General features: G+C 38.2%; 2 protein-coding genes across 7 annotated transcripts in view; one reads left to right on the forward strand and one right to left on the reverse strand.

Annotated features, from left to right (window-relative positions):
- SF3B1 (splicing factor 3b subunit 1) overlaps positions 1 to 3,728 on the reverse strand; it is a 46,372-nt gene extending 42,644 nt beyond the window's left edge. For all 5 annotated transcript variants that reach the window (XR_011967746.1, XR_011967747.1, XM_072612778.1 and 2 more), the window contains exon 1: positions 3,583 to 3,728. Coding sequence is in view for 3 of the 5 variants with exons in the window: in XM_072612778.1 (XP_072468879.1) it covers positions 3,583 to 3,610 (28 nt within the window). In the remaining 2 variants the exon portion in view is untranslated. The remainder of the gene's footprint in view (positions 1 to 3,582) is intronic.
- Positions 3,729 to 19,366: 15,638 nt separating this feature from the next.
- The window catches only part of COQ10B (coenzyme Q10B), a 71,987-nt gene continuing 67,395 nt past the window's right edge, over positions 19,367 to 23,958 (forward strand). The window contains exons 1-2 of one of the 2 annotated variants that reach the window (XM_072612791.1): positions 19,367 to 19,491; positions 22,486 to 22,535. Coding sequence is in view for 1 of the 2 variants with exons in the window: in XM_072612794.1 (XP_072468895.1) it covers positions 19,469 to 19,491 (23 nt within the window). In the remaining variant the exon portion in view is untranslated. The remainder of the gene's footprint in view (positions 19,492 to 22,485; positions 22,536 to 23,958) is intronic. The other variant, XM_072612794.1, reaches the window with a different exon arrangement.

Genomic DNA, 23,958 nt, shown 5'->3' on the forward strand with positions numbered 1-23,958 from the left:
AGGTTGCTGGTAGGAAAATGGTAATAGGCAAGTTGGGAAGAGCAGGAGTTTGGGGAGGATAAGATAAAACAGTTCTGCTTTAGAGGTGTTGAGGCTGAAATGACTACAATTCAAAATGCCCTAAAGGCAACTGGAGATACAGAACTGCAGCTCTGGAGATCTACTAGGGCTACCTTTATACATCTGGGAATCATTTGCATGGAGATGATAACTGAACTCAAGAAAGCTGATAAGATCACCACTAAAGATAATATAGAGAAGGAATTCTTAACCTGGGGTCCACAGCCACCTGTGGATAAATTGCAGAGGATCTATGAGTTGGACAAGAAATAAAAATATATTTCAACAGAATTAGTTTCCTGTGTAATCCTATTTACTTTATGCATTTTAAAAACAATATTCTGAGATAGGGTCCATGGAGTATGTGACACAAAGAACTTCTGATATGGAGAAGAGGGTCCAGCAGAGAGCCTTGCAGGCTACACACAGTTAACAGGAATGATTTAAAGATCCAGCAAGGGACACTGAGGAATCATTCAGATATGAGAACAGGAGAAACTATCCAGGAAGAAGTGCTGAACAGTGTGAAATACTGTAGTTACAGAAGGATAAGGAGTGAGAAAAGACCTTTTGGCAAGAGAGAGCATCTTTGACTTTGGATCAAGCAGTTTCACCTGAATGATGAGGTTGGAAGACAGACTGCAGAGGGTACAGAAAGAAAAGTGAGAGAAGAGAAAGAAGCACCAAGAATAGATGGCCTTATGGAATTTATCCATGAAGAGGAGAATGACAGAGTAACAGTGAGAGGGGATGGATAGTAAGACCAAGTGAAGATTTTTAAGGATGGGAGGGACATGGTCCTCTTTGAAGGCAACAGGAAAAGAGAAAGTGGAGAAGAGAGAGACTGAATATTAAACAGTGGAGATGACAATATAGAGGCAATCTTCTGGGAAGACAGGACATCAGGAGCTCTTAACCCTTTTTGTGTCATGTAGCCCTTTGGCAGTCTGGAGAGAGAACCCTATGGACCCATTCTCAGAATGTTTTTTAAAATTTATCACTGATCAGTTAAGAAAAATCAACAGCCATTTATGAGAGCATATTTTGGCCAAGTACTGTCCTAAGTGCTGGGGATAAAAAGAAAGGCAACTAAACATAAGGGGAAAATAATTTTTCCCCCCATACAGTTTGTGGGCTCTCTGAAATCTATCTATGAAACCAAGGTAAAGAACTCCTAAAGCAGAGAGTGGAGAGAAACATCTGAGTGATATAAGGAGGACACAAAAGGGAGCTCTCAGAAAATGGCTTCAATTACTTTGATAAAGAGGTAAGGTCAAAGGGTAAGAGAATGGGGATGGGGTGTGATGGGAGGATTGAAGAGGGATGAAAAGGTTTGGAATGATTAGGGAGGTAAAAAAGGATTACCCTGCTGCCATGAGGAGCCAGTTGTGATCAGGTAGCATTAATAAACATCAATAAAAGTGATGCACTCAGATGATGGGAATAATCCAAGGCTGGGTTTGGCAAGGTGAAGAGATCGGTAGTAGGGAAACAAAGTTTGGAATGGCATAAAGCTAAATTAGTTCCTCCAAGGAGTTAAGCTAGGAAAGGGACTTAAGTATAGTCAGTGCTGGTACAGTAAGAATACGGGTCATAAGACATAGGAAAAATGGAATAGTAAAATGTTTTTATTACACAAAGGAATTTCAGAGTTCATGAACATGGTTGTGGGTAAAGGCAAAGGATAGGACCATCTCTGCATGAGGTTAAGTAGACTGGAGGGATAGATCATGGAACTGAATAAACTGAAGAACCAGAGTTAATGTGGCATAATGATGGAAAGTGATACCAACGACCAATAAAGGTTATGTCGGTGGGGGAGGAATGTGATTAGGGAGACACACAAGGTACAAACTTCGGGTAAAGCTAGTAATTTTAAGTAAAAAATAAGCTGAACTGACAAATTTTTAATATGTTAGTCTTTTTTATTATACATGTGCACTTCAGGAACTTATTAGACAATATAATCTCTGAACACTAATATCACAAAAACCAAAAGGCCGTTTTTGATGACCCTAGCAGTAGGGGGGCAGCCAAGTTGCTTAAGTAGATCATGAAAATACACTCAAAAAAACTACTTCACATTAATGGTTTCACCATCCTACCCACCAAATCATTTAAAGGAGCTCTGAAAACTAAGCAAAACTGACTGCTCTGAATTTAATTTCTGTTTCTGTCCATGGCCACCTTAAACATCTTAATAAAGAACACTTTTAAAAAGCAAACCATAAACAACAGCGACAAGACCAAACCATCCAACACAAATAAGAATCGAGGCTCTATCTCTAAGTTTTCTAAAATAGTAAAGATTTTTTTTGGATCTTCTTATTACCCAGTGAGTTAGCCACCCATTCCAACTTTGTGTCATCTACAAATTTAATGAAAATTTGTGTTCGTTTATTCTTTCTTCTGACAAGCGATTATGATGAAGTGCCTGAAACAGCTTCCTAACCCGACCTCTGTGTACCAATATTCAAGTGGAGCAACAATAGTTTTCACAAACAAGAAAAACGCCACCAGTTAAGGTTTTTAAACAGTATGGGAGATAGAACTACATAAGATTTTTAAAAAGTGTCTAGCTACAAGTTTTAATTTCGGATTCTCAGGCTTAACATTCTTTGGAAGTCTCTTGTGACTACTAAAATTGGATAACCCAAAATGGGGTTCCACGTTCAAGTCAAGGCTAAGCGCTTACTACGTGCCAGCCACTGTATTAAGTACTGGGTATACAAAGAAATCCACTTCCCTGGTCAGAAAATAACGGAGTGGGGACATGGTTAGTAAATTAAAATACTACTCATTTGCTAACACAATCCTCCCCACGTTAAAACAATTTTAAAATAAAAATATCTAAGCTTTTTATATTAATGAAACCACCTCCCTTCTCCCCTTCCCTCACGTCAAACAGCATCTTTCCTAATTTAAAAAGAATAACGGAGCGGGGGAGGAGGGGAGGTTAGGGAATAAGAACGTTTCCAAATCGCTTCACCCAGAGAAATCTAAATATTAAACCGGATTAGTATTAAAAAGCACATGAGTCAAAGGCGCCGAGGGCCCGGCATGTGGCTCCACAGGGCCAAGGAGTAACGGGCCTCGGAGGAGTCTCCCCGCGGAGTCCCTCCCTGTCTCGTCCGAGCATAACACCACCAGGCCGGGGGTTAGGAAGAGCAGCGCACGGGCCTTCGCCCCGCACTCCACTGAGGAGATTTCGCGACCGCTTTCTCCGCGGCTTTATCCTCTGGGCTCCCAAGAAGCCCATCGGGCCCACGAGGAAAGCCAAGGGGAAGCGTCGGCCCGAAGCACAAAACAAAGCGCTGTCGGGGGAGGGGGCGGGAGGGTGGGACGCCATTACATTGTACCGCGGCCTGCGCCGCCGCCCAATCGACCCCGAACCCCGCAGGAGCCGGCTGGGCTCCTCGACCCCAAAGAAGAGAGAAACAAGGAGACGAGGGGAAGATGGAACCGCGGAAACCTGAGAGAAGAGAAAAGGCGATCGAGCAAGGACAGGGAAACATTCCTTACCTTCGTGAGTTTTGGCGATCTTCGCCATTTTGTCCACTCGAACACACAGACGGAACTGGTACGTCCCAGAACTTCCGCTCGTGGCCGCCGCCACCGAGAAAAATAGCGGGGGAGGGGAGGCGGTGCTTCGGCGCAGGCGCCAAAAGAGGAGTGCGCGCAAATGTGTCACGTGACAGGAGAACCACTAAGAGGGGAGCGGCCCGGTGCATTGTGGGTGTGGGAGGGGCAGGGAGCCCGGAGGTCGGTCCTAGGTTGGTTTCAGAAGTGATTGAAGTCGGCTGCCATGTAACATCCTTGTGATTAGAAAGGCTTTTATGCGGAAGAAAGGTCGGCCTTGTGGCGTTACGTAATGAGGAGCAGCCTGGGTAAGGTCCTAACGAAGCCATTCTGCATAATTCTCTCTCCATCCCGGGTATCTGCTCCCTCCCGAGAGCCTGTAGGAAAGGAGCTTGCCTGTCCTGAGCTGGACTCCCTGCGGTGCTTAACCCGGGGTACCCCGTCTTCGGTGGGGCAAAGACTGCCGGTCTCGGCTTTAGAAGTCTGAGTGCAGATCCTGCCCCTGACACTGCTCGGGACTAGGCGCTGAGCCGCTTAAAGCCTCCGTTTCTGTTTTTTGTTGGTCGAGAAGTCTGAACTCGATAAACCTGAAGATCCATCCGAGTTCTAAATCTATAATCCTACTTGATTAAATCAGTCTAACCTTCAGATGCCCCAAGCCACCCATTCGGAGTATTATATGAAAGAGTTTCTGATCTGCAACCTCAAGATGAGGTTAGGAAGTTCTCTGTGTCTTACACTCAGCCTTTCCGCTACAATTTGAAAATTCAGAAAGAAAACACTGTATCAAACTCCTTTTATGCCTAAACTCGGGAGATAAAGCAAAAAAAAAAAAAACCAAACTATAAGCCATTATCATTAGTGATACCGATATAAAAAGTTTTAAAGTAAAATCCTAACAAAAAGATGATCAAGAAATGCAAAAAAATTATCCCATAGTGCCAGAACTACTCTAGACAGATATGAGGGGAACAAACTTTAATTTCCTTATTCTTGGACGCTATACCTCCATTAACGAAGTCCAGGCACACTGCCTCTTTTGGCAGCAATATTTTGGCTGCTGTTTCATACTGAGGTTGTGGTTCACTACAGTTCTCAGATATTTCCCCCCAAAAAACTGCTGATTCCCCTACCTTGTACTTGCAAAGTTGCCTTTTTTTGTGCTCAAGTAAAAGACTTTACATTTATCCCTATCAAATTTTACATTATTAAATTACACACAATGGTCTAGCTTGTCAAGATCTTTCTGGATCCTAACTGTTTTCCAGTATGGTGTTAACTCTTCCTAGCTCTATATTATCTAAAAATTGAATTACATTTCATCAATGGCTTTATCTGAATCATTGATAAAATGTTAAATAGCACTAAGCCAAACACTGATCCCTGGGTCCTTGGCTCTAGAGATCTCTTGTCACGTTGACATTGAATCGTTAACAACTACTCTTCAAGTTCAGTAGGAACCGGTAGTTGAGTAAAAACACCTTACTGAACCAGAAATGATGCTGAAGATATGTAAGTAGAATAAAATGCCCCTTTTGTAAGAACCCACATAGATTAGTCAGTCAATCAACATTTATTAACCATTTATTATTATTATAACAGTTAACATTTATTAACTGTGGAGATTGTAGTTTGTCCTTAATTTTTGAAGAGGACCAGTGACATCATGGGGGATGTCTTGACTTGCGCCTGAATTGGATTTAAGCAAGGCAGAGTTGCACAAAGTCTTCAGCCTCACTCTTTTTACCAGAGTCATCAAAGTCCATTGGCAAGATAAAAGTCAAGGCAACTGACTTTTATCTGGATACAGTGAATGACATCAGTGTTGTCAATGTCTGACCAAGCTCAGAGTGCTCCATAACTTGCTTTAGCTGTCTTCATGGCCTTTCGAACAAATTGTTCTCATCCAACCCTTCTACTGGGGGAAGTCTTCGCATGCTTGGGGTAGACAACCTGTAATGTTACTTAGATCTTCCCTGCCCATTAATAGGCCTCAAGTACCTTTTGTTAATTTCTGTTGAGGCACTGGGTCAGAGGGTCCTGTCCTCCAGGTCTGAAAAGTGTATAAATACTGAGGTGAGGTTTAACTTTGGGACTTACTCATTAGAAGTGTTTATTTGGCCAGACAAGAGCTTTGAAAACCTAGATGTTGGTGCTTCTCCCTCTGGTGACTATGTTTGTGTATGTATGTTCAGACAGTTGGATCTGTGATGTATATATTGTTTATGGTCAGATCTGAGGAAGCCCTGTCTGTTGGTTGATCTTTGTTTCTCTGTTTGTATTTTCTCTGAAGTTCAGGGTGCTGACTTTTCCCCTTGACCTAAGTAAATGATAATATGTGCTTGATTAAAGTGATTGTTGACCCCTCAAAAGTTGCTTTCCTTTTAAAAAAGCAGAACTAAGAACCTGTACAGCAGGCCCTCCTGTGTATGTCAGGGTCCTTGCTGTTACACCCTACCTAACTACCCACCTAACTCACCAATGAGTTTATGGCCCTACAGTTACCCTCAATCTGGTTTAGTCCGTCTGCTGAGATAGTTTATAAGGGTGTGGCCAATGCTTGTGCTACAGTTTCTTGAAGTCATGGGTGAAAATTGAGAACCAAGTGGACACCAAGGTGGATGGAGCAGCCCTGATGAAAGCTCAGCAAGCCCTCACACCTGAAGTGTTAATGTTCCATACAACCCTATGTGGAGATACAAAGAAAGGCAAAAGACAGTTAAGGATCTCAGTCATTGGGGGAGAGAACATGCAAACAACTACATACAAATAAACTATATACAAGATAAATTGGAAATAATCAACAGAAGGGAAGCACTAGATTTAAGGGTTAGTGAGAAAAGAAAGCTCTCATGGTTTAAAATGGTACCAGACCATTAACAACTACTCCTAGATTCTGGCCATGCAACTAGTTCTCACTGATTGAATCTAAAAATTTAAATAATAGGAAATATAATAAAGAATTGGTTTTTCTTTTTTAAAAAAATCTTTTAAATGTGATAACATCTTTTAAATCTTCTTAATCTGAATTTGAGAAGCGTCAACAAATATGAATATTTCCTTATACAAGGAATAACAGAAGGATTGTCCACAAAACCTCCCATCTCTATTAAATATAGCTTCCATTTCCTCTATGTTAATTCCAAAGCTATACTTATCTGCATCTCCTTCTGAACCTCCTGTTTCTTTTTTCTTTTTTAAATATTACATTGACTTCTTTCTTTGGCTTCTCTCTATTTAAACTCTCTCAATTCCCCTTCTCTCTTAAAAAAAAACAACTTTGTAACTAACAAGCACAGCAAAAGAATATATATGTATATATGCACACACACATATATATACATATACACACATATTATGTATGTTTTACTTTTCTGCTTACTTCACTCTGCATCAGCATATGTTTTTTCGGGTTTCTCTGAATCCATCCCTTTTACAACTTTTTACAATGCAGGGATATTCCATTACATTAGTAGACATATATTCAGCCATTCCCCAAATGATGGGCGCTCATTTTATTTCCAGGTGTTTACTATCACAAAAGTATTTTAGAATTGGTTCTTCCAAAAAGCTAATAAAACAGATAAACTGTTGGCAACTTTAAAAGGGAGAAGAAAACTTTTTTGCCATGATAAAAAAAAAATGGGGAAAAAAAAGACTTTATAGTGAATGAAGAGGAAAAAATTATCAGAAACCATATTGCTAAATTATATGCTAACAGATAACTAATAAATTGGACAACTCTATACAAAAATATAAAATACACAGATTAGCCATGTAAGAAATGCAAATTTAAATAATCTAATGAGGGGGGAGAAATTTGAAAAGTCACAAAGGAACTTCTAAAGGAAAAAATACTAGGATTATATAGTATTGTAAGTGAATTCTATCAAACATTCAAACAACTATATTCTATAAATTGTTTGCAGAAATCAGACAAGATGGCATCCCAACAATCCCTTCTGTTAATAGGATCTTGCTGTCAAAAGTAGGAAGAGATTAAAACAGAGAAATAAATGTATAAACCAAAATATCTAATGAATATTGATGCAAAAATATTCAGTAAAATGTTAGCCAAGAGGCTGTAACCTATTAAAAGTACTATGCATTATGGCTAGGTTGAAGTTATACCAAGAATGCAAGATTGGTTCAAAATCAGGAAAACTATAAACATAATACACTATATTAGTAACAAAAATGTTTTTGAATACATGATATTATAGACACAGAAAAAAACGTTTTAAGAAAATACGATCTTTTTTGTTAAAAGTATCCAAAAGCAAAAGAATAAATGGACTATTCTTTATTGAAGTAAAAAGTATCTTTCTAAAACCAAAAGTAAGCATTATCTATAATAGAGAAATACTAGAAGCCTTTCCAATAAGATTAGGATAAAGCAAGAATATCTACTGCATTATCACCACTATAATTTGACCTAGTTCTATAAATTTTAGCTATAGCAATAAGACAACATAAAGAAATTAAAGAAATAAACATAAGCAAAGAGAGATGATACAGTTTAATAAAGAGCCCTAATTATTCAGCTAAAGATAACTGAAACAATAGTTTCATTAAAGCAAAAGGTTATAAAATAAAGCCACAAAAATTATCAGCCTTTATACTACCAATAAAATCCATCAGGAAAAGATAGAAAAGGAAATTCCTTTCAAAATAACTGTGCAACACATAAGAAAGAAACACATGGGAATGATATGTATGCAGTTATAAAACACCACAGAAATATAGACATAATTGGAAAGATACTAATTATTCATGGTAAGACTGTACCAATATAAAAAAAATGAAAATACTGTCAAACTTAATTTACAGATTCAGTGCTATACTAATCAAACTAGTCAAACTAATCAAAATAGAAGTAGAAAAATAACCTTCCCTTGAAGGAAAAAAAGATCAAGAATTTCAAGGAAAATAATGGAAAAAGTCAGAAAGAAGGGGACTTAGCAATACAAACTTTGCTACAAAGTAGTAATGATTAAAACTATTTGCTACTGGTTAAAAAAGTCAAATAGTTGATTAGTGGAATATGCATGACATTGGCAACAATAAAACATGGTAGTACAATGTTTGATAAATCCAAAGACTCCAAATACTGGAACAAGGACTCAGTAGAACAAAACTACTGAGAAAAATGGAAATAATTCTGGCAGAATTTAGGTTTAGACCAACATCTTTCATGTAGCACAATAAACTCTAAATAGATACAAGATTTATATGCAAAAGTTTATATCAAAATCAAACTAAAGGAACCAAGACAGAACTACCTTTCTCAAGAATAGATTGGAGTTGTCTTGGGGGAGGAGGGAGAGAAAAAATTTGAAACTCAAAATCTTATAAAAGTGAATGTTGAAAACTACCTTTACATGTAATTGGAAAAATAAAATACAATACTATTAAATACAAAAAAAAAAAAGAAAGAAAGAAAGAAATGGACTGGAGAGGGGTCTTTGACCAGAGAAGAGTTAGAAAAGATCACAAGAGATAAAATGGACAATTTTGATTATATAAAATTGTTTCTTTTTGCACAAAAGCAAAACATTGAGAAGCAGAATGGAAGCAGGAAACTGGGGGGTAAAACTTGGCAAAAAACTTTCTCTGCAAAAGGTCTGATATCCAAGATATAAAGAGAATCAATATAAAAACATAAAAACAAGAGCCATTCTCTAATAGCTAAAAATGACCAAAGGGTATGAATAAGGGAAAGGGAAGGAATAAGCATTTATATAACTCTTATTATGCACCAGGCACTGTGCTTTACTAATAACATCTCATTTGATTCTCACAACAACCTTGTGAGGTAGGTGCCATTATTATCCCCATTTTACAGTTGAGGAAACTGAGGTTAAGCAACCTACTAGTAAGTATCTGAGGCTGGATTTAAACTCATCTTCCCAACTCCAGGCCCACTATCCACTGTGCCACCTAAGGGCAAACAAACTAACAACAATCAAGTGAAAAACACACTTCAACTTACTACTCATAAGAGAAAAACTCCTGGAGAGCATACATTCTAATATGAGAGAAAACATAAAGCTCAGAGATGTCCAGGAAGGGATCCTTGGGTTCAGAAAGTAAGTGTGATGATTAGTAGGGACATAAGAGATTAGACTGACACATTCTTTCTAGGAACAAAAGAAGATTTGATCTAGGTTTATGGTCCAGAACTAGGGAATTGAGGGGGAAAGATATTCGGGGGCTTACAAGGCTATGGAAGAGATGGCCAGACTGAAGTGAAGCATGACTGGGATTTTTCCTTAAAATAATGGTGCAGGAGAGGCAGACGCACTGAGGTTGCAAGCCTGAGTAACTGGTGGCACCTTTCACAGTAATAGAGAAGTTGAGAAGAAGGGAATGTTTGGAGCAATAAAAATGAGTTCTATTTTGGACATATTGAATTTGAGGTGAACACTCCAAGGTGTCCAAAAAAGCAGCTGGTGATGTGTGACTAGCTCTCTCAGAAGAGAAACTAAGATTAGATAAATTGATTTGGAAATCATCTGCAGAAAAATGGCAGTTGAATCCATGAGAGCCAATGACATCACCAAGTGAGATAGTTTACAAGGAAAAGAAAAGAAGGCTCAGGACAGAAATTTAATAAACGTTCATGATTATTGGTGGGCATGATTTGGATGAAGATCCATCAAGAAGAATAAAAAAAAAGTTGTTCATGTAGAGGAGAATCAGGAGAAAATAGTGTCATGAAAAACTAGAGAGGAGAAAATATCCAGAAACCGGTTGGTTTGTTCGTTGGTTAGTTGTTGTCCTTCATTCTCAAAGAGGAATAACATGCCATCACTGTGTTGGAGTCAAGGTACAATATGTCCAGCTGTGACTGATCAGACCAATACAGATGTGGAAGGCTCTACCACAAGTTGCACACAAATGGTCCACATGAACATTTGGAGTGGAGATGCCTCTGAATTTGTGTATCTCACAGTTTTTTTGAGCTACTATAATTCTGCTTTGATGGGTTCTTTGATGCAGGCATGCCATGCTGGGCAGTCCTTTGCTAGTGTATCCCATGTCACTAAATCAATTAAAAATTCTTCAGAGAGACCTTGCAAGTGTCTTTGTATCAGTTCTTATAAGTGCCATATGAGAGCCTGCCTTGCATGAGTTCTCCATAAAAATAGTCTTTTAGGCAAACATATGTTCAGCATTTGAACAACATGGCCAGCCCTTTGGAGTTGGTCTCTCTGCAGTAGGACTTGAAAGCTTGGCAGTTCAGCTTGAGAGAGGACTTCAGTGTCCGGTATCTTATTTTGATAGGTGATCTTCAGAATCTTCCTGAGACAATTCAAATGGGAGCAGTTCGGTTTCTTGGCATGGCACTACTACACTGTCTAGATTTCACAGGCATACAACAATGAGGTCAGCACAGTGGCTCTGTAGACCTTCAGTTTGATAGGCAGCTTAATACCACTTTTCTCCCACACTTTTCCTTCAGAGCTTCCCCATGCATCAATTTCATCATCTATGTGGATATCCCTGGAAAGTATAATGCCAAGGTAAGTGAACTTATCCCCAGTATTTAAAATTTCTCCATTTTCTATAACTGATGGTTCCACAACCATCTTTCAGATGAAGGATCATCTTGTTAAGGATGAATTTTCTCAGCAATGACTGAGAGAGACTCCCAACCCTCACCTCTCCCCACCCTGTGATTGTCATAGGACAATATATTTTCTTTACCTTTATAGAGATGGACAATGGAAGCATCCTTGAACTAACTCCTGGGAAATAACCTCCTCTTGCTATATAACCCAAAAAATTTCAGACAGTTTTTGGATGAGCAGTGGACCCCTTATCTTATAAGTCTCAGATAAAATAGAATCAGCATCAGGTGCTTTGACATGTAAGAAGAGCCCAATGGCATTCAAAACCTCTTCTTCAGTTGGAATTTTGGCCAGAGAAGGATTGACTTCAACCTAAGGCAATTGGTTTATGACTTCCGCATTGGTTGATGATGCTCTGTTGAGAAAACTATGGAAGTGTCCAGGCTATCTCTCCAGGATCATATCCTTATAGCTAATCAATGTGGCTCTATCAGCACTGAGTAGTTGAAATACACCACAGGCCTTTGGCCCATAATAGCCTTCAAGGCATCATAAAAGCACTTCAAATCATTACTATCAGCATAAAACTGAATTTCATCTGCTTTTTTACTGAACCAAAAAATCTGCATCTCTCTAATGGAGTCAAATACTGACTTATTAGAGATGGATGAACTAGTAAACCCGGTGAAGTTCTTGTTTTTCTTTTAGCAGCTTCTGAATTTCCCCATCATTTTTGCCAAGTCAATCTTCATGTTTGAAAGTGTTCTGCCTAGATGAGTAGATGCAATACTGTACATCAAATTTCTGAAAGCTGCCAACTCCTTTTCTGCACCACTCTGTTAATTGTATATTGGCTCAACTTTCCCTCCAAGTTAGCAACAAACTGTTTCTGCTAGAAGTATTCTAATCTGTTAACATTAAGTCTTCTTGTCTTGGGGGCCACAGCTTTTGTTGAATGCAAATATTTAGCTTGGAGAGGATAAGTCTGTGATCAGTACAGCACTCTGGTCCACCTATCACCTTCATCACTCTCATATCCTGTCTGTTTCTTCTCCTTACAATGACATAGTCTATTAAATGCTATGTGAAGTGAGGGTGCATCCATGAAGTTTTATTATGGTTGATGATGAGAAAGTCATGAGATGTACAAGTCTTCAGTAATAAGTGACCATTGCTGTTGCTGTTTCTGAATCTGTTCCTTCCATGGACTCTCTGCTATGTCTAGTAGTCTGTGTCTACTCTTGAATTAAAGTCACCCAGAATTATAAGTTTGTCCTCTTTCAGTACATTGATGATGAGGGTCTCCAAGTTTTCATAAAATTTTTCTTTGACCTCATCAGTGTTCATCATAGTGGGAACGTATGATCTGAAGATGGTGGCATAGTGTTTTCCTGTAAGTGGCAATTGCATTGTCATGAGTCTGTCCTTCACTCCTTTTGGTAGACATACAAGCTTGTTGATCAGATTAATTTTGATTGCAAATCCTAAGAAACTTATGCCAACTTTATAGCACTTCCTTGACTGTGGCTATTCCAAAAACAAAATGTGTATCCAGTTCTGATTTTGGTAAGTTGCTTTGCAAGTTCTTTGCTGGCCTTGTTTCATTTAGGGGTGCTATTTGGATGCAATACCTGCTGAGTTCTCTCAAAACAAGAACTTTTTGTCTTTCAGATCTTCTGGCTCTTGTGTTGTCCATAAGTGTATGCACATTCCATGCAGCAAGGGTGAGTGGATTCATCTTTTCAAGAGTTTTTGTACTTTTGTGCATTTCAGCCACAGGGTTGGGTGAAGCAGACAATTTTTAGGGCACCTTTCCTAGGTCCTTCCTCATACCAGGAGGTGAGCAGTGCAGTCCTTGAAAAAGGCTGCTTAGCTACCCAAGGGGTTTGCTAAATCCTACTGCTGCTTCCAATGAGAAGATGACTTTATGGCCTGGGCTGCCTGTGTGCAGGGTTGTAACTACAGCTCCTAGTGTATCTGCACCTGGGCTCAAGCCACAGGACTTTGAGATAGGTAAAAATGATAAAATGGAACAGGTGATATCTTTTGATTCTCTCATAAATTGAATCTAATTGAGGCAGAGTTGCATAAAGTCATCAACCTCACTCCCTCTTCCAGAGTCATCAAAGTCCAGTGACTAGACAAAGTCAAGAGGATTGAAGATGGTTCAGTATGCAATGGATGGCCTTAGCATCTTTGATATCTAACCAAGCTCTAAGTGCTCCACAATGCTTGCTTTAGTGCCTTCATGGCCACTGGAATAAATTGTTCTAATCTGTCTATTTTCCCATTCTAACGTGGGAAATCCTCACATGCTTAGGGTAGACATCCCTCTAACTCATTGAAAGGTTTGAGACCCCTCAGTTACCCTCAATGTGGTTTAGCCTATCTGCCAAAATGATTTACCATGGTGTGGTAAACTGCCCATGCTACAGCTTCTTGGAACCATAAGCAAGAGTTGGGTGAATCAGGTGGACACAAAAGATAAAAAATAGCCCTGGAAAGGGCTCGGCAAGCCCTCACACCAGAGGTACTATACTAGTCTTCTCTGAATACATTTTACACCCCATTCAGGAGTAGAGGTCAATCTAGGAGTAGAGGTATAAGAGATGAATTGAACTTATGTTTCCACAGAAAATATGTAATATCTGTAATACCAGTGATAATCATTTAATATCATTTTGATTCTCTATAAGGGCCAGAGCCTGAACTAATCAATCAGAAGAAGAGCCTGGACCTAACAGCTTCTTTGTTCTCTGAGTAAACTCAGAATAGCTCTTCCTATGTCAACAAAGCCAGATGGGGCTGACTTAAGAACATTTTCTTCTGTTTATGACCATTAAGGATGAGGCCCTTAACCCAAGACACTATCTTGAATAATGGGACTTTTCTATATCTTAATATTTTACGGACACATACTATGCTATGGCATGATTTTTTTTGTTTTTTCTTTTTAAATAAATAAATTTATTTGTTTTCAATTTTCAACAATCACTTCCATAGGTCTTAAATTTTCTCCCCCTCCTTCCCCCCCCCAAGACAGTATGCAATTTTATATGGGTTTTACACATACATTCTTATTAAACACATTTTCATATTAGTCATGTTGCATAGAAGAATTAAAAAGAATGGGAGAAACCATGAGAGAAACCAAAACAAAACAAAATATAACACAAGAGAAAATAGTTTGCTTCATTCTGTGTTCCAGTTCCATAGTTCTTTCTCTGGATGTGGATGGCATTTTGCCTCAAGAGTCCTTTGGGAATGTTTTAGGTCCTTGCATTGTTGTGAAGGGCTAAGTCTATCAGAAACAGTCCTCGAACACTTTGGCTGTTATTGTGTACAATGTTCTCCTGGTTCTGCTCATTTCACTTAGCATCCGTTTATATAAGTCCTTCTAGACCTCTCTGAAGTCCTTCTGTTCATCTTTTCTTATAGCACAATAGTATTCCATTACATTCATGTATCACCACTTGTTCAGCCATTCCTCAATTGATGGGCATCCCCTTGATTTCCAGTTCTTGACCACCACAAAGAGAGCTGCTATAAATATTTTTGTACACGTGGGACCTTTTCCCATTTTTATGATCTCTTTGGGATACAGTCCTAGAAGCAATATTGCTGGACCAAAGGGTATGCACATTTTTTGTAGCCCTTTGGGCATAGTTCCAAATTACTCTCCAGGATGGTTGGATCAGCTCATAGCTCCACCAACAATGAATAGTGTTGCAGCTCTCCCACATCTTCTCCATATGTTAGGGCATGTTAATGGTAAAGAAAACACAATTGTAATTTCAATTGACACGTTGTCAACTCTCTTATTGTAATTACCATCTATTCAATTAAGATATGATCTAGCTTGTTTGCCTCTTTAACCAAACTTTCAAGTCGACACCAGAAAGATTGTACATCCTTTAAGGGAATTCCTTTAAAAGAATTTATATCATGTCATTCTATAAAGAAAATGAGAAATGTGGTGAGAATGTAGACCCACGTGGGGTAGGGTTTAGTGAACTCTAAATGCTGGCCAATGGGAGGCAGGTAGGAAATTCAAATCGAAAGCAGGGCATTTGTCTGAAGCAAGCATAGTAGTCCATTAGGAACTACCCATTCATTCATTCATTCAGGAATGAATGTAAAAATTAGTAAAAACTTTCCTGGCTTCACAACAAATGTTGTCCTTTTTAGAGTATATTTCTATAATGTTAATTAGATCTTTCCTGCCCATTAATAGGCTTCATGTACCTTTTGTTAATTTCTATTGAGGTCTTGCCCTCCATCTCTGAAAAGTGTGTAAATACTCTGAGGTGAGGTTTTACTTTGGGATTTACTCATTGGAAGTGTTTGTTTAGCCAGATGAGACTCTGAGCAGCCACTAAGGACTCCTCTCCTTTTAAAAACCCAGATGTTGGTGCTTCTTTCTCCCGTAACTATGTATGAATTGCATATGGTCAGACAGTTGGAAGCCCAGTTTGTTGATCTTTATTTCTCTGTATTTTCTCTGAAGTTCAGGATGCTGACTTTTTCCCCTGAAGTTAGTGAATGATAAATGTGCTTGATTAAAGTAGATTGTTGACCTCTCAAATTTTGCTTTCTTTTTTAAAAAAAGTAGATCTAAGAACCTATACAGCTCACAGAGGATAATTAACAGTGTCAAAAACTAAAGGATAAAGATTGAGAAAAGTTCGTTGAACATGGTAATTAATTTATAACTGGGGAGAGAGCAACAGATTGCAAAGGGTTATGAAGAGAGAAAGAAGAGGTGAAGTATAGGCACTTAGAGTAAATTAATTTTTTAACCAAGCGGGCAAGAAAGATAAAGGAAAGGAGGAGACATATGGCATGATAGCTAGCAACAATAATCAAATTGAATAAACTGGGTTTTTGTTTTGTTTTAAAGATGGGGGAGACATAGGTGTTTTTGTACTCAGCAGAGAAGGCACCAGGAGGGATGGAAAATTAGAGAATGGAAATAGATGTTAGTGAAGCCACTCTCTCCTGGGTTAAATCGGAGGGAATGAGATCAAGGATATGTGTAGAGGCAAGAAGAACCACCTCTTCATCTTATAAAGCAGTGAAGGAAGAAACAGTGAGAGAAGATAATTTATCTTCTGCGGGGCTGTTCTTTCTGCTGTTACTTTCTGGTCTTCCATATCACTGCTGTCTGTTAATGTGATCATTGGAATCTTTTTACTGTGTACTCTGCTGCCCTCTATGGATATATCTATAGCACTGTTTAACATTTATATACACTTTAAGATTGACAAAGTACTTTACATATATTATCTCTTTGGATCCTTGAAACAACCCTAGCAGGTAGATTTTATAATTAGCTCTCTTCCCACTGGATGGCCACTTGATGAATGAAAACAAGAGCCATTGTTGCCTCTTTACAAAGCTGGAAGAGAAGCTCTTTTAACTCATATTCTGAGTCTATTTTAAATCTCTAGTGATTCAGATTCAGCTATCAAGCCAGCCAAAAAAAAATTTTTTTTTAACTCCTTTGCTTCAGCTTGAACTATCACTCTTTGATTTCAGTCTACTATTTGACTTGGGATGAGAAAATTATTGTCAGCTCCTTTCAACTTCCACAATATCTCTCTGGTTCATGCAAATCACCCTGGGACCTTCCTTTAGCAAGACTGAAAAGATTGGGGTGGGGGGTCAGTTAACCAGCATATTTACTTTTTTATTTTTTTAAATAATATTTTATCTTTTCCCAATTGTATGTGAAAACAATTTTCAACATTTGCCCTTTAAAATTTTGAGTTTCAAATTCTCTTTCTCTATTCATTCACTACCCCATCCTTAAGATGGCAAAAACTTGACACAGGCTAAACATGTGTGATCATGCAAAACATATCTACATATTAGTCATGTTGTGAAAGAAGACACAGACCAAAAAGAAAAAAGAACACAAAAAATAAAATGAAAAAGAGTATGCTTTAATATGCATTCAGAATTCATCAGTTTTTTCCCTGGTGTTAGATAGCATTTTTCATCATGAGTCCGTTGGAATTGTCTCGGATAATTGCATTACTGAGAATAGCTAAGTCATTGACGATTGATCTTGGTATGATATTGCTGTTAATGTGTACAATGTGTGCTCCTGGTTTTGCTTACTTCACTTTGCATCAGTTCATATAAGTCTTTTTGGGTTTTTCTGGAACCATCCTGCTCCTCATTTCTTATATCAAATAGTGTTCTATCACAACCACATACCATAACTTATTCAGCCCCAGTTGATGGGTATCCCCTTAATTTCCAGTTCTTTGCAACCAGAAAAAGAATTGCTCTAAATATTTTTCTACATATGTGTGTATATACATATATGTGTATATATATCTATATATATATATATATATATCTTTCCTACATACAGGTTCTTTTTCCTTTCTTTTGATTTCTTGGGGATACAGAACAAGAAGTGGTATTGCTGGGTCAAAGGGTATGCACAGTTTGATTGTTCTTTGGGCATATTTCCAAATTGTTCTCCAAAATGGTTTGATCAGTTCACTACTCTACCAACAATGCATTAGTGTCCCAATTTTCCCACATCCCTTCCAATATTGAACATTTTCCTTTTCTGTCATATTAGCCAAACTATTAGGTATGAGATAGTACCTCAGAGTGTTTTAATTTGAATTTCTCTAATCAATAGTGACTTAGAACATTTCTTTCTTATGCCTTATAGCTTTGATTTCTCCTTCTGAAAACTTCCTCTTCATATTCTTTGACCATTTATCAGTTGGGGAATGACTTGTATTCTTATAAATTTAACTCAGTTCTCTATATATTTTAGAAATGAGGCCTTTATCAGAGACACTTGCTGTAAAATTCCCCTCCAAGTTTGTTCAAAGCATTTTTAATTTAATATAATCAGAATTAAACATTTTACCTCCCATGATCTACTCTGTCTCTTGCTTGGTCATAAACATTTCCCTTGTGTCTATATGTGACTCGTAAAATTTTCCATGTTCCCCTATTTTGCTTATATCACCCTTTACGTCTAAATCATGTACCTATTTTGACTTTACGTTGGTATGTGGTGTGAAATGCAAGTCTATACCTGGTCTCTGCTAAACTGTTTTCTGGTTTTCCCAGAAGTTTTTGTCAAATAGTGAACTCTTGTCCCAAAAGCTTGGGACTTTGGGTTTGTCAAAGCCAATGGTTATTTACTACTGTGTATTATGTACCTAATATATTCCACTTATCCACCATTCTGTTTCTTAGTACCATATTGTTTTCATGCTTACTACTTTGTAATATAGGTTTGAAATCTGATATTACCAAGTTGCTTTCCTTCACATTTCTTTTCATTGATTCCTTTAATATTTTTGACTTTTTGTTCTCCCAGATGACTTTTATTACTTTTTCTAACTTTATAAAATAGTTTCATTGGTATGGCACTGAATAAATAAATTAATTTAGGTAAAATTGACATTTTTATTATATTAACTCAGCCTACCCATGAGCAATTGCTATTTTTCCAATCATTTATATCTGACTTTATTTGTGTGAAAAGTGTTTTTTAATTGTATTCATATAGTTCCTGGGTTTGTCTTGGCAGGTAGCTTCCAACTATTTTGTATTGTCTACAATTTTTTTAAATGGAATTTCTCTTTTTATATCTTGCTGCTGGATCTTGTTGTTAATATGTAGAAACGTGGATGATTTATGTTGCTTTATTTTATATCCTACAGCTTTGCTAAAATTCTTAATTATTTCAACTAGTTTTTTTTAGTTGATTCTCAACTATTCTCTAAGTATTCCATCATATGATCTGCTTGTTTCTGAATTTACACCTTTCTCTCTGCTCAGGCAGGACCTCCCTAATGGAGAATGCTATCCTTATGCACAGGTTGTTTTCTCAATTTGCCCTGGTTCTGTGACCCAGAACTGAGATCCCGAAGCTGCAGTTGGCACCTGTCTCTACGGTGATGCCCCATTTCAGCCTAGTGGTGGCCCAGTATGGGTCTGTGACCTCTTCCTGCCCTGGTGCACAACTTCTCCTTGGGTGATGGTGTGCTCTACAAATATTATATGCTTGGACTGACAAGTCCCCAGTGTCCAAACACGTCTCTGGCTGTCCCCTTGTGCCAATCTTGAATGGACAAATGACTCACTGTGACTTTTTATGGATTCCCCCATTAGGATTAAGTCTGGTGCATTTCTTAGATCTGTTTAGAAGAGCTTTTGGAGGGGAGCTCAACTGTACTACTTCCTAAAACTCCACCATCTTGGTTCTTCTGGAAATGATGTTTCTTAATACATTTAGGTAAGTAATAAAAATTCTACCAATCTTCATTTGCTTCTTAAAGGACAAACTGTAAACCATCTTTCCACTTAATTGAAACTTTCTTTTTGTCTTTTAATTTCATTTATAGTAAGAATATTGGTATTCTTATGATCATGATCCTCTAGTAGTGTGAACTTTCATTGATCATTGGATAAGGATTGAAGATTTAGAGTACCAGCCTAAGTTACTGTTATAAAAGTATGAAAAGTTATGTGATTCGTACTTAGCATCCTCTGCTCTACCCCGTGATGAATATTGAAATACAAGTGGCCAGTATGACACTAAAGTCCTTTTTTGTATTTTCAGGAGCTACCATAGACAAACCATTCATTGCCAAGTGACCAGTCTAGAGGTGATGAGCCACCTCCTCTCTGGACTTAGTTAAGCTTGTCCTCAGAATGCAGGAATAATTTGTTGCTCAGATAGAACTGGAAGCCTTCCCGGCATGTCAGAAACCAACTAGAACTTACAATGCCCTGGTATAGCCTCTAGTATTATATAACAAATAGGAAAAAATAGATTGGTAGAGCATAATAGAAAATCTGGAAATATAACCACATGTATGTAGGAATTTTTTATTTGATAAAGCTAGGATGGCAAAATTGGATAGAATTATTGTGAATAGTAAGTTTAGTTGTATGCTTCATACTACACTGTGCTATAATAAATACTAATGGAACCATCAATACATTAATATAGTTTCTTTCCAATTGTGAGTCTATAATTCTTTGATCTTGTTCCTGCTTTCCACTTGATTACTGGGGTAACATCAATTCTCACAGTACTTTATGTTTTTGATTTCTCACTTTTCCTGGATTAGCAGAGTACAAAATTTGTTAATGGGTTTGGAATCAGATTTATAGAAGGATATTTGAATCACAAATGGAGAGCTAAGAGTATAGATGCTTGTTCTCTCTGTGCTTTTTTATGCAAGAGGTATTCTCTGTCTTGTTAGGTACCTGAGTTGTATACCAACCAGTGACTCAGCTCCCTGTGTGTGAATCTTTCTAATGGGATGATAAAAGCAAAAATGGTCTCCCAGTTTTTCTCTTACAAGAGATAATTTTGTAACTTAAAAGTTTCCTTCTAAATGGAAGACTATATAAAAAAGAAACAAAAGTTATTAACAGCGTGCTCAGCTGCTAAAATTTTTCTTTTTAATCCTGTAGGAAAAAAACCCTATATTTAACCACAAAATAAAAAATTGATGCCAAGTTATCAGTAAAATATTTATACCTCCTGCTTTTGTTTGCTCCTTATCCATGAGCTTCCCTAAAGGTTTTGCCTTCAAGCCACTTTTCTCTCTAGGGTTTTCTGACTTGGCAGCATTCACTTCCCTCTGCAGGGGACTAGCTCTAATGCTGTAACTAGTTGCCTCCTGGAGATCTGGACATATCAGTGGAGATAGGTCCCACTGGCATCTCAAAACTTCAAATGTCCAAAACTGAACTCATTCTTTCTCTAAAATATTCCTGCTTTCCTAGTATCCTTACCTCTGGATGATGCCACCATTCTCCCAGGTTTCTAACCTTATAATTATGTTTTGTGGTGGTTTAGTTGTATTCATTCTTGTCTGACTATTTGTGATGCCTTTTGGGGTTTTCTTGGCAAAGATACTAGAGTGGTTTGCCATTTCTTTCTCCAGCTCATTTGATAGATTAGAAAAGTGAGGTAAACAATGTTAAGTGATTTGTGCAGGGCCACACTGCTGATAAGTTTCTGAGACCCAATTTAAACTCAGGTCTTCCTGAATCCAGGCCCTGCATTCTATCCACTGTGCTATCTAGTTGCCCTAATTCCATTCAGTTGCCAAATTTTGTTGATTCCCACCTCTGAAAATTCTCTTGTCTCTTTCTTTCTTTTCATTTCTACTGCCCTCATCCTAGTTAAGACCCTCATCAGATCTGTTGTAGTAGCTTTTTAACTAGTCTTGCTCCTAGTCTTTCCACTCTATTCTGTCCATTATGCTGCTGCCAAAATGAGCTTCCTAACATACAAGTCTGATAAAGGAAACCTTCAGTAGCTCTGAATTACTTTTAAGGTAAAGCACAAACTCAGCCTGGTGTTTAACTGTTCCCCAGACCTCCCTTTCACACATTGTAGGGTATCCCCCCCTGAAGTGGGCTTTGTAGTTTTTGCCTCACAGCCTATACAAGGCTCAAATAAGAATATATGTAAAAGCATTTCTGCAAACTTAAAAGTGCTGAGTAAAAATTATTAGCATTGGTGAGGTGGCATGGCAGAATGTATTGAGTGTATTGTGTATGTATTGGATTCAGGAGGACTGATTTGAAATCTTGCTCCTGTCACTTTTACTAGCTGTGTGGCCATGGTTAAGTGACTTGAACTCTCTGAGCCTCTTTTTACTTCACTTGTGAAATAAGATAATATTGTCTTATCCTCCCTCCCAGGGTTGTTGTGAGGCTCAGCTGTGATGATGTGTATCAAGAACTTTTCAGACTTTAAAGGGCTACATTAAGTCAGCTGTTACCCTGTACTGTCCAATTCCTCCTCCAAAGAAAATTCCTCCCATATCTGGAGTCCTCTTCTTCCACATCTCTGCCTATTGAAATTCTTCTCTTCCTGGTCAAGCTCTCAGCTGCCACATTTTCCATGAAGAATCCCATCCAGCTGAAAGTAGTCTCTTCTCTCTCTCCCCCCCACTTAGATTTCTTAGGACTCTTTATCTGGACATCTCCTTTACCTTACTGTGTCTTCCTTGTATCCTTATTTGTGTATACATCTTATACCATGAATTAGACTATAAACTTGCTAAGGGAAAGGACTATGTCAAAGTTTATCGTTGTAGTTCCAGCTCCTAACAATGCCATGTGGGAAGAGGGAACTTAAGGCATGTTCATTAAATATGAGTGGGATGGTGAGTGAGAGGCTGTCACCTTTTACCTGAACTGTTGAAATTGGTTCAGTGGCCTGTCCTAAATCTCTTCTTTCCTCAATCCATCTTCCATGTAGTTACCAAAGTGACAGTCCTAAGACAGGGAAACGAAGGATGAACACAACCTGTGAGTAGACCAAGCTGCCTGAATGGGGACTCAGCTGTCTGGGTAACTCAGCTCATCCTCTCTCTCAACCTAGCTCTCTACCCTTCCTTCTCCTCTCCAAAAGAAGGTAAATTTTGATGGCCAGAAACCCAGTTAACTTGGGGTACAATGGCTATAATCCTTCCTTCCTTCCTTCCTTTCTTCCTTCCTTCCTTCCTTCCTTCCCTCTCCCCTAAAACCTTAGATCCATTGCCCTCTGAAACCCAAGGATTGAACAACAGATCCCTGCCCACCCTCCACTCAGTGACTGTTTTTGGACCCTCCTGGCTTAGAGTTAATGACAATAGTAACAGTTTCTCTTCAGAACAACAACCCTGAAGCTCTTGTTCCTCCCAGAATGATTTATCTGTTTTTTTCTTTTCTATTAAAGAGGCCAATCCCCTGACTACTTTTTAAAGAGGCCTTTTCACTGAATGGGCATTACCTCACCTTAAGTGAGTACCTGAAAAGGCTTTAGCCTAAAAGGCCAAGGTCTCCCATTGCATCCTGAGTCATCTCCAGTCATCCTGATGAATATCTTGTCACTGGATCCAGATGGCTTAGGAAGAGAAAGTGAGGCTGGTGACCTGCACAGCCTTCCCTCACTCAAAACAAAGTCAAGTGCAAGTCATGTCATCATTTCTTTGATGTCATGGTCCTCTTCGAAAACGAAGGACAAATACAATAATATAATAACATAAAAGTCGCTAAAAATTAATATAAAAAGTCATAAAATGTTTTTTTTGAGCTTATTTGCTCCTCCCTCCCTTTGTTAAAAATCTAAAGGAGAAGAAAAACTGCAAGTGTCTCAAAAGAGAGAGAGGGGAAGATGGAGCTGATTATCCTCAGCTCCTCTTATAACCCACCTACTGGGCAGCTTAATCTAGACTTGGTGTTCAATTATTGTTAATGCAACCATGGTTAGTGATAGTCAGTCAGAAGTTGCTATGTCTCAATAAGGTGTATGTCCTTCAGCAAGGGGCCAGAGCAAGTACCTAGCTCCATGGCAGAGGCCCAATCTAGCACCTGAAGAGATTCCCTCAATCACTTCTATTACAGAATAATTTGGCAACAATAGGCAGCACCACAAGGTACCAGCCTTATGGCCAGAGCTACCTGTCCCTCCTCAGTTCCATAAAAATTAGGGTGGTAATTTTGGACAAATCGTTTAATCTCTTGGTGTCCCAGGCTAATCTCAAAGATTGTAAATTACAGAAAAGTTGCTATATGTTATCAGCAGAGAGAATTTCTTCATTGAAAGTTCCCTACAACAATAAAATCACAGACCCTGAAGAAGAAGAAAAAAACCAACCCGTCTTTAAATAATAGTAGTGACCATTTAATTTGCCTTATAATTTAAAAACACTTTTTACAGAGTTACAAAATAGATTATACCCTTTGACTT

This window comes from Notamacropus eugenii, chromosome 5, assembly GCF_028372415.1.
Source record: "Notamacropus eugenii isolate mMacEug1 chromosome 5, mMacEug1.pri_v2, whole genome shotgun sequence".
Taxonomy (NCBI): domain Eukaryota; kingdom Metazoa; phylum Chordata; class Mammalia; order Diprotodontia; family Macropodidae; genus Notamacropus; species Notamacropus eugenii.